At 39.2% G+C, this 11,128-nt stretch overlaps 2 protein-coding genes across 2 annotated transcripts in view; one reads left to right on the forward strand and one right to left on the reverse strand.

Annotated features, from left to right (window-relative positions):
• Window positions 1-2,884, forward strand: part of LOC121509773 (protein prune homolog 2-like) — a 99,479-nt gene extending 96,595 nt beyond the window's left edge. Inside the window, exon 20 of the mRNA XM_041787433.1 lies at window positions 1,798-2,884. Coding sequence (XP_041643367.1) covers window positions 1,798-1,828 — 31 coding nt within the window. The 3' untranslated portion in view covers window positions 1,829-2,884. The remainder of the gene's footprint in view (window positions 1-1,797) is intronic.
• A 2,471-nt stretch (window positions 2,885-5,355) lies between these two features.
• Window positions 5,356-8,428, reverse strand: LOC121509774 (beta-1,3-galactosyl-O-glycosyl-glycoprotein beta-1,6-N-acetylglucosaminyltransferase-like). Its single transcript, XM_041787434.1, has 4 exons — window positions 8,127-8,428; window positions 7,933-8,026; window positions 6,043-6,447; window positions 5,356-5,934 (listed from the first exon to the last, which is right to left on the reverse strand). The coding sequence occupies exons 1-4, from the start codon at window positions 8,426-8,428 to the stop codon at window positions 5,449-5,451; spliced, it is 1,287 nt and encodes a 428-aa protein (XP_041643368.1). The 3' UTR covers window positions 5,356-5,448.
• Between the last annotated feature and the right edge of the window lie 2,700 nt (window positions 8,429-11,128).

Raw genomic sequence — 11,128 nt, forward strand, 5'->3', positions numbered from 1 at the left:
ATTTAGCTCAGGCTCCTCCCATTTCTCTTGAGATGTTTCTACTCACTGACTGGAGTCCATCTATGGGGGACATGATTTGGAAAGTTACACACCTCTCTATAGAAGGCCTCACAGATGACAATGCATATCAGGGCAAAAACCAAGCCATGAGGTCAGAGGAACTGCCTGCAGAGCTCAGAGACTGTATTGTTGTAAGGCATAAAGCAGGATCTCTGGAGCTCAGTCAGAGTGACCAGGTTCTTGGTCACCATTCTTACACCTCTACTCATGTCTTCGGTTTGGTTGGGCGACCAGCTCTTGGAAGAGTCCTAGGTGTGTTTCTTCCATTTAAGAATGGAAGAAGAATTATGGAGGCCACTGTGCTCTTGGGAACTTTTCAGTGCAGCAGAATGTTTTTTTTTCTTTTGCAGCCTTCTTCAGAGATCTGTCTCTTGCGAAAATCCTGTCTCTGAGCTCTGAAGGCAGTTCCTTTGAGCTCATGGCTTGATTTTTTCTCTGATATGCATTGCCAGATGTGAGGCCTTTAATAGAGAGGTATGTGCTTTCCCAAATCATGTCCTATCAATTAAGTTTCCCACAGGTGGACTTCAATCAGTGTGTAGAATCATCGTATAGGTCATTTTCACAGAGCGGTCCAGTTCACAGTATGGCACAGAATGCATTGTTCTGCGTTTCCATAGAGAAAAAGTTGGAAAGGGTCCCAAAAAAAACGACACGTACCATCCCACTGTTTGGTACCCTTCTGTAGGTGTACCAATCTTACCTAAATAGCAAAGATCCAGATAAATGGGAGGCACCTTAGCTAAAATTTAAGTATTGTTATAAAGAGTAATTTTGTCATTATAGGGTACTGAGTGTAGAATAGCGAGAGAGAAAAATGAATGGCTTCTGAATACATTCTGAATGCTTGTTGCTTCTCAATCTCACCAGTTCCATTCACACATCCAGTGTATTTGTGTCATATAGATACTGTGCAGGATTTTATGCAGCAATTTCTGGTATGTGAAAATAAGTTACCTAATACTGGGTGTCTAGGACTTCTATTTTGTTGTATGGATATCATTCAGGCAGGAAGACTCTCACCATACAATTTACCATTTTATTGCAAAATGGATATACAGTCTTACTTGGTGGGGAAGGCTCTGCTCAGAAGATACTCCCTGGGTTAGACGAACAGCATGCTTTGACTTTCCAGGTTAACGTATATAGAAACAGCCATATGGGTAGATACAAATATGATAATGTGTACTGAATACAATAAAGTTAGTTCAGAAGCAATGAATACATAGTAGCATGAATCTCAATATGAGGGTGCAACAAGCTTTATGCTATAAAGGAGGAGGCTGGGGTGGAGGAGATAAAGCTTTGCCAGCAGCAGCAGTGTTATACATTAGCATTGATGCAAGCAAGGATCAGTGAGAAGTATGTCATATGTAAATACACTGCTGTGTTGAGAGATAGAGCTGTGATTAGCTGTGGGAGCTGGGAGGTGGTAATTGGGATCAGCTGATCACGGCTGGGTGTATGACTATCATGCCCTGCATGAACTAACACTGAGCTTTATTCTGTTTTTACTTATTTAAACTGAAAAAGTCCATTCCTAATTTAGCCTGCACATTTCAAATAAATTATTTTGTGATCCGTTAGCATTTAACTGTTTGGGTTTTTACTGAGCGTTGGGCCTTCTATCTTTTATATTTCAGTCAACAACTGCATTAATTTAGATGTTTATGTGAGTATTTTGTTGATGACGATGTCTAACAACTTTTCTTCTTCTATCACTCTTCTCTCCCTCAGAGCCGACCGGAGAGGAAACTCTGCTGTGTGACGATTATGAGACACCTGGCTGCTGCCTTTCTCCCCCCTGCATTATGCTGCTTTCTACAGTAGCATATCTGAATATCAGTCAGCCTCCAGCATGATGTTTATGGCACATTGTTGATACCCCAACAAGTAGCATCATGGGTAAGGAAGGAAGATGCTGTGGTGTGAAACAGCAGAGAGTCACTTATAACAGAGAAAAGTACGGACCTGATGGAGCAGAGCAGAGACGGTCACTGTGCTGAAGAGAAGATGCTTTATCCTGTACTACTGTAACCTTACACACAACTGGAGTTTGTTTCTAATTCTGGAGCTTTTGTTTTCTTTGACGACATGGGAGGAATTACTAACTGGCTTTGCTAAATCCATGTAATAATCCATCCTGTTGCTCTGTAGCCATCACCACAATGGGTGTGGATTATCTGCAGCCATAGCAAGGCTCATTACTCTGATCCTATAACCAAATACGTGTAAAATGATGTTCAGTTACACCTGATGTGCTCACAAATAAACATTTATGTTCCCTGTAGCTCTGTGGAAGTCTTAAATGTTGAAGGTATTCTATCAGGGCTAATTTTACATAGCCAAGGTTTCCAAGAAAAAAAACCTCCCACACAAAAGTCAAAGCAATGTACGAGCCTGTTCGGTTGAAAAGCATGACTCTGAAAGGCTAAGCTGGTTTTTGACCGGCTGGTTCGTCACAGTGGGGATTGCCGTACATTCTTGAAGTTCCATGACGTTTACCCCATTGTCTCCTTCAGACATTAGGAGACTGTCAGCCGCCTCTTTTGTTAACACTGTGTGTCACTGTGAAAAAAATGCAACATCAGACCATGAGAGTAGCAAAACAGCAGTTATGAGTAGCTGCAGTAATGTGTTGCATGCATTTAATAGGTACAGTTTGCTGAGAACTGCAAAAAAGCAGAATTGTTATTCTTTCTTTGTTTTAACTGATTTCTTTTTGTGTGTTTGAGAGAGAGAGAGAGATAATAGTGGAGGGATGAAGAAGCTCTTTTGTACAGTTGACTGGAGGTCAGACAGGCACAGCAGAGATGGCGCCTGCTTCGGAGGTTGGGTTGTGTTTACTTTTATTTTCTTATATTTGTACACATTTGTTTGTGGCTTGCAAAGTATTCATTCGTTGGAAAATATGTCAAATGTTTGACTTCATTAAAAACATTTGTTCCTCCTCTACAGTTGATTCAACTTTTTTCACTTGTAATTTACAGGTTAGACTTCTGACACATTCTTCACAAACGTGCCTCTAAATTAATGTAGGCCTACAGCAGGAGGGTCAAACTCAATCACAGCAGGGGCCGGACTCTGACATCAGGACTAACCTGAGAGCCGAGAGCAGGGGTGTCAAACCCAAGACATTATATACACATGGTACAGTTACACCCGGCCGCAAGATCATATCGTATTCTTATTATAACTGGCCCTAAAATATGAGGTCTGCAGATTTCCTTCAGTATAAAAATGTTACCTTAATCTTGATATGAAATATCCTTAAGTCGTAAAAATGTGAAGAAAGAGTAAAAAATAACTAGATAAAAAGCATTTGTGTTTTCATTTCATATTTTCAATTTTGCATCGCACAATCATGACTTCAATCTATTATTTGGACTTTTATTACATATTTTGATCATTTTGAATTGATTATTTTGTTTAAATCTAATATTACGGATTTTTCAATGTATTATTTTGACTTTATCTCCTATTTTGACATTTTAGGTATATGATTTTGACTGTTTGTCTCATATTTTTACTTTGTCAATGTATTATTGTCACTTTTTATCTTAAATTTTGAACTTTTCAATTGATTTTTTTTTACTTTTTATCAAGTATTTTGAACTTTTTAATGTATTATTTCGACCTTTGTATCACACTTTGACCTTTCAGGCGCTTCATTTTCAATTTAAAGCCATATTTTTGCCTTAAAAATATGATTATGGTTTTCTTTTTTATATATTTGACTTTTATAATCATGATTTTAACATCTAATTTTGTGTTTTTGACCTTTTGAACAAATTATTTTGACTTTTTATCTCAGATTTTGAGCCTTAACTTATCATTCTGATTTTAAATCTCAAAGTCATTTATCATAATTGCTCATTTTTTTCCCCCATAATTTATTACTGGCGAGAAATGAGGTTGACAGTTTGGTTAAATGTGGACCCTGTTAGGCCCTCAGGTTAGACCTTAACTCAGAATCTTGCCCCTTCTGTGACTGAGTCACTCATACTACATCTCCGCTAGAGTTCACCAAAAGGCATGTGGGAGACTCCATGGTCAAGTAGGAGAAAGTTATTTGGTCTGATGAGACCAAAATGCTAACCCTAACCCACTAAATACACCATACCCACTGTGGAGCAGGGTGGTGGCAGCATCATGCTGTTGGGATACTTCTCAGCAGTCATTCAGTTTGCATGACAGCTACAACATTTAAGAAAATGTATTTTCCAACAAGACAATGAGCTGAAGCATACAGAGAAAGCCACACAGAAATGGTTTAAAGACATCAGGTTGAATGTTCTGGAGTGGCCGAGTCAAAGCTCAGACCTCAGTCCAATAGAGGATTTGTGGTTGTATATGAAATGGACTGTTCACGCCTGACAAAGTTTGATCAGTTCACAGAAGAATGGAGTAAAATTTCAGTGTCCAGATGTGCAAGCCTGATTGCAGTCACATATTTTACATTACATATTTTTATTCAGTTGACATCACTCTGCAGAAATCTGTTTTCTCTTTGAAATCTCTTTGAATAGAGGTTTTTTTTTCAGGATACGGGACACAGAGCCTGAAATGGGATAGTCTTGGTCAAAACAGAACATACGGTATGGTCGCTAGGTTATCATTATTACCAGTAACTGTTTCTTCTCCTTTAACCTGCATCTGGTACTTGTCAGTACTTGTATGGACCCCTTTTAAGTCAATTTAAGGAAAAAACAAACAACACATCCCTACTACCTGGAACTGTTGAAGGTGGTGAGGCTGTCTAGGCTGCTGTGGCAATTAAAGGCCATGTTTTAAGTTATGTTACATAATAATAAGATCAAGGGCCACTTATCCTTTCCTTAGTGTAGAAGTCTTTGTGCATTTTCAAATGTACTTGTAATATATTTTCTGAAGATTATGTTTAGGACTTTCTGCCTTTATTAGATGGGACAGCTGAGGAAGAAGGGAAATATGGGAAGAGGGAGATGGGGATGACATTTAGCAAGCAGCTCCAGGGTCAGGAACCTGTGACCAGTGTGCTGAGGACTTTAGCCTTGGTACATGAACACCTGTTCTACCACATGAGCCAAACTGGCAGCCTTTGCTTGATCTTGAAATAAGATCCTTAACTGGACTAGCAAATGTGGCTTAAATTTCATATAATAATACTGACCAGAAACAAAACCAGTTTAGACATACTGAGTTTATTATCTCAGTGCTAATCTTCTCCAGTTTATACAAGAGGTTTTTTGTCTGAAAATCCTGTAAACCTTGTGAATCCCCACGACTGACACTGACCTGTTGGCAGCAGCAACAGGCGTTTAAATTACAATATAGAAGCAATCAGACTTCTTTCCAGTGGTTTTTCTCATTTTCATGTAACAAAGAAGCATAAGTACATCATAAACACTAGCGTAACTCAGCCAGTGCCTTTTGTCTCAGATATTTCTCCAGGCAGTAGATGGCGATGGGATCTGTGTCTGCGTCGAACTTGTTAGCAAAGAGGTGGTGGTTCTCCAGCAGCCACTGCAGATCTCCAGCGCCGTACACACATATCGCCCTGACGTGGTTGCCCTGACATTCAGGGTATGCCGCCTCCGGTGACCCCTCTGACCCCTCATGCCACACCCACTTCACCAGCCGTGCAATCGCGTTGACATCGGTTATGTCGTACTTTTGGCTGGGCCACGTCGATCCAGGAACGCCAGGGATTCTCTGAATGGTGGCCCAGAGAAACTCATCTGGACTGTAGGTGTCTTTGGACCACTCAATCAAGGCCTGTATTCGTCTGTCTTCCAACACACTGCCGACAAAGCCTCGGTTCACCACTATGTAGGCGTTTCCTGACTGGATAGGGAAGTTGAAAGGAGGTGGCTTCTTTGGCGTTTCTGTTATCTGAGAGAATGAAATTAGATGAATGAATAGTGAGTTTCCTAAGGATCAATGCAAACATTAAGCAACTGTTTAAAGTTTTACATTTATTACATGCTCCAAAAGAAGTACCTTGATGTCTCCATTCACAATCTTGTGAACGTATGTAAACCTCCATTTCTTGTGTTGAGGCATTTTTTCTGACTCCAAGCTGTTCCCGCCGTTCAGTGACTGCAGCGACCTCACCATCTCTAAGTTGGTTTTCAGAGGGAAATCCTGCCCACAAAGGTTGATGAAATATTTCCACTTTGTGCTTATTTGGTAGAGATCGATCATACAGTTAATGTCAGCCTGGACGCGCGGCCATCCAGAGTAGACTACAGTCACGGCCTCGCTGACCATGAAGACGTTTGGAAAACAGGAGACGATAGACTTGATAGCAGATTTGGCTGAGGCGCTGGATTTTTTGTCCACGTGGATGCAGTAGAGATTTTGGGGTGCGTAGATGGCTCGAAGCAGCCGCTCAAAGTTCTGCACCTTGAGGATTTAACAAAAATGGATCAGGTATGGTGGTAGACTGCAGTTAGACCTGTTCTTACATCTGCATGCGAAAGTGTGGGAAATTTTAATAAAGGATCGCTCTACTAGGGCTGAAAAAGGATTGAAATTTCTAATCAAAATTATTCTCACAGTTTCTAGTAAGTCACTTTAAATCTTTGTAAAACTCCAGTTATTCCCAGAAACTGTTTTTTTTTTTCATGTTGCTTCATGTTTTTATACAGTCTTAAACTAAGGGTAAGTGACTTCCTGTCTGGATAGATCTGCTTTAATTTTGAAAGAAAATACAGAACTTCATGTCGATTCAAGATAACAAAAATGTATCTGCCTATAAAAAGTATTCATGGCCTTGGTTGTTTTAAACTTTTCTTGATTTTATAAATCAGTCATGGTCAATATAATTTGGATTTATAATACAAAAAAAGTCACAATTGGTGAAATGGGGATCACTTTAGTGCAATGAATGTGTCTTAAGTGATTGCAATTTAAAGACATCTGAGTCTGGAAAGTCCGGTGACCGGTAAATCAGTAATCCTGGCTACCATTACACCATGAAGCCAAAAGAACACTCCAAGCAACTCAGAGAAAAGGTTATTAAAAAAGTACTAGTCAGAGGTAGAAGCAAAAAAATTTACAAGGCACTGAACATCCCCCAGAGTTCAGTTAAATCCACCCTCAAGAAATGGAAGATCTATGGTACGTGTGTAAATCTGTCTACACCAGGCAAAGAGAAACCCACTGTTGAAGAAAACTCAGATTAAATCTCAACTAGAGTTCACCAAAAGGCATATGGGAGACTCCATGTTCAAGTGGAAGAAAAGTCCTTTGGTCTGATGAGACCAAAATGGTGCTTTTTTTTTCCATCAGACAAGACGCTGTGTTTGTTGAACATCAAACACTGCACATCAGCACAAACACACCATCCCCACTGTGAAGCACAGTGGTGGCAGCATCATGCTGTGGGCATGCTCCTCAGCAGCCAGCCAAGCAGTTCCACATTTTGGTTGCAACATAATGAAAACAATCTCTGTCCCCACAAGACATCAGGAAACACCAAAAACGCTGTAGAGAAGTGATTTACAGCACAAAAATGTTTTGTTGCTCTGATTGGCCAGAAATGAATGTGACAGACAGAGCCTCCATCCAATCACCCTTTAGGTTGTTTTTCTTTTTTTGAGGTTGCTCAGATATGTGAGACTGTATTTCTCACATCCTCCTTTACAAGTAAAAAAAAAATAAATAAAAAGCCCAAAATATCCATTAACAAACAAGCGGGGATGTGAAATGAGCTCTAAATGGGGATTTCTGCAGACAGCCTCAGGTGATGACTCCAGGAACGATACTTTTTTGCTTTTATGCAGAGGTTGTTTGCTTATGATCTTATGATTTTTAGGCTGATTTAATTATTTGCATTTCATTTCAAAGTAAATACGAAAAAAAACACCTGCTTTAAAAGTAGCCTACCTTATGATGCACAACCATAGAGTAAGCCAGAGGAAAGTCTTCTTCTTCCTGGCTTAAAGGGAACGTCAGGTATTTTCTGCTTTGCTTAAATTTCCTGTAAACACACATGATTTAAGAATCACCACAGGAAATGAGAAAATTACTGAGAAAATAGAATATTATAAATATCTAGAGTAGCTGGAAGTGCAGCCCACCCGCAGTCTTGCGTTGCATTGATATAGTACTCATCAGGGATCTGGATATTCTTGTGGAAGTCTCTGGTGATGGTCAGTAGTTTGGCCTCCTCCACAGCCTCCCGTTCTCCCCTCAGGATTGCTGAACAGTTGCACACTCTCTCTGGCCCGCCATCCTCGTCCGTGTACTCCAGCCAGCTGTACCTGAGTATGTAGGTGGGATCCCAGCCTGCTTTTGGACGATTGATCATGAAAATTATCCATAGTGATCCCAGAACCAGGGAGAGCTTCAGAAACAGACTTTTTTGTTTCTGCAGCCTCATTATTCAAGCTTTTCCAGTGCTGTGGGGTTTAGCTCCTCTTAGACTTTATAGTTCTGTTAGGGAGTTCAACATATATCATTTTATGAAGCATTAAGTGTCTAAAATCATTAAGGACCACCTTAATCTCTCTTTTACACATACTGCATATTCTGTTGTGCTAATGTGGACATTAAAATACCTAAAATTTCAAATCCGATCCAAAAATCTTGCTATTGGTCCTCTGGCACAATGATCAAGCAGAGATAACTCCATCTTGTCTTGGATCCACATTAATCACTCCATTTTGCACCTGCAAATGAGATAAGAGAATCAGAAATGCACATTCATTTTCAGCATCATGCTTAAGGGCTGTTTTTCTTTAACTGGCTCTGGTGTTTCCGTTAAGGTGGAGCAAATTAATAACCATTTCAAATACCAGTCAGTTTTGGCACAAAACCTTCAGGTATTTGATAGAATGTAAAAACAAAAGAAATTTACCCTTCAGCCAGAGAATGGCCCTAAACATACAATTTAAAGATTTGGTCTGGCCCAGCCAGATTCTGAGCTGAATCCTGCTGAAAAAATCTGTAGGGTGACCTTGGGAGCTGAGGAAGGAAAGGAAATGCCCTCGCAATCTGTCAGATTTTCTGAGCTTTTGAATGGAAGCGCTGATAAATTTTTCAAAGTGACGAGCTAGAGTTACAATGATAAACTTCCACTGAAAAAGTCTAAATGTTGAAATTGAACCAAAAGGTGCTTAAACTGAGTATAAGTCCAGAGGGTATTTGCTTTGTAACAATGTCTAATGTACTAATCAAGAAATCCTTGTAATATTGTGGCAATACTCTGGTCATTAGATGATATTTACCCTAACACTAACCCTGGTAATATTGTGACAATACTCTGGTAATTAGGTGATATTTTACTCAAACCCTAACCCTCATAATACTGTGACAATACTCTGGTAATTAGGTGATATTTTACTCTAACCCTAACCCTCATAATATTGTGACAATACTCTGGTAATTAGGTGATATTTTACTCTAACCCTAACCCTGGTAATATTGTGACAATACTCTGCTAATAAGAGGATATTTTACTCTAACACTAACCCTCATAATGTTGAGGCAAACTCTGGTCATTAGGTGATATTTTACCCTCACCCCTGTAATATTGTGGCTTTACTCTGGTTAGTAGGTAATATTTTACTCTAACCCTAACCCTCATATTATTGTGGCAGTACTCTGGTCATTAGTTGATATTTACCCTAACCCTAACCCTCATAATATTGTGACAATACTCTGGTAATTAGGTGATATTTTACTCTAACCCTAACCCCTGTAATATTGTGGCAAACTCTGGTAATTAGGTGATATTGTAATATTGTGGTTTTACTCTGATTAGTAGGTGATATTTTACTCTATGGAAATAAAAATAAAAAATGTTTAACCCTGAGATAATAACACTTCAGGTTGTGCTGTTTTGGGATGTGATGTGGAATCAATCTCATTTTATATGCTATTGTGTTGTCAACAAGAGTATCAAGTAAAGTACAGTTACTCTGGTTAAAACTTACTAAAGTAGAAGTACTGATTACAAAATGTACTCAAAAACGTACAAGTACTCACAAAACTCAACTGTAGAACTTTAAGTGAGGGTAGTACAATTCATTTTTACTTTGCAAATACTTCCTTAATACTACTGTATTTCCAAGGTATTACTTGTAAAATGCCAACTTATTAAAAGGTCATTGCTGTCACTGTATTCTTGAGAAACTAGACAAATGCATTATTATTGTAAAATTACAATGTAATTAGGGTCAACTAATGATTAGAGAAACGTCTCAAAGACATGTTTTTATTTTTGTTGTTGTTTTTTTGCTGACCATCGAGGTCAGCCCGACACAAGTGTCTGACTGAGTGACACTACTTTCAGAACCATACATACACAGTTGCGCTATGCGTGGGGTTTAGTTGTACTATAAGCCGTTGGTAATGGCTGCCTCCACCGCTGTAAATAACTAAGATATAGCTTTAGCATTGCGTCCATTTTACTAGACCTGGACCCCACAGTTGGGGTCTGCCGGTTATCCAATGGCTGCTGCTGCGGTAGCTGTTAGCTTGGATGTACATGTAGGGAAACAGCAACTTTAAAAAAAAAAAAAAAAAAAAACAAGAGCAAAGAGCGACACTGAAAGCTTATCTTGGTAGAGAATACATTCTCTCAATTCTCAACCCACAGAGATACGGGACAGCAGAATGACACACCCCAAAAATTAATCACTGTCAAAACACACAATTCAGTCAGGCATTTCAACAGGCATTCCACATAGTTGCAGTTATCCTCATGCTAGGTTTTAACCCAGTCCAAGACCAATGAAAGCAATTTAATTATCATTTTTATTTATTATTCATAGAAGAAACCCCTTTCCTTTAAAGTCCAGTGTGTTTTTATGTCAGCTGGTGTTGTTGCTCTTGAGTATAATAAGTCTAATCATGGTTCCCTGGAAGCATCATTATTGAGGTTTCAACAATACGCTAACACATGATAAACCAAGCTCACATATCTGTACAGGTCAGATTTGTTTGACTGATTACCATCCTTGTGTATGTAGATCTACTTTACTGTCTGTCTTCAGTCCTACAGTCGGTGATGAGCTCAAAGTTGACTGAACCTGTTCTTCCATATTTCAAACATTCCTCTTTTCTCACTGGCAGAAAA

Source organism: Cheilinus undulatus, linkage group 5 (genome assembly GCF_018320785.1).
Source record: "Cheilinus undulatus linkage group 5, ASM1832078v1, whole genome shotgun sequence".
Classification (NCBI taxonomy): domain Eukaryota; kingdom Metazoa; phylum Chordata; class Actinopteri; order Labriformes; family Labridae; genus Cheilinus; species Cheilinus undulatus.

Excerpts from the sequence above, each read along its gene's own strand:
- LOC121509774 (XM_041787434.1), bottom strand. The coding sequence starts at position 8,428 with ATGAGGCTGCAGAAACAAAAAAGTCTGTTTCTGAAGCTCTCCCTGGTT. Across the intron at positions 8,027-8,126 it reads AATGCAACGCAAGACTGCGG|GAAATTTAAGCAAAGCAGAA; the intron begins GTGGGCTGCACT and ends GTGTGTTTACAG. Across the intron at positions 6,448-7,932 it reads CTATGGTTGTGCATCATAAG|GTGCAGAACTTTGAGCGGCT; the intron begins GTAGGCTACTTT and ends TAAATCCTCAAG.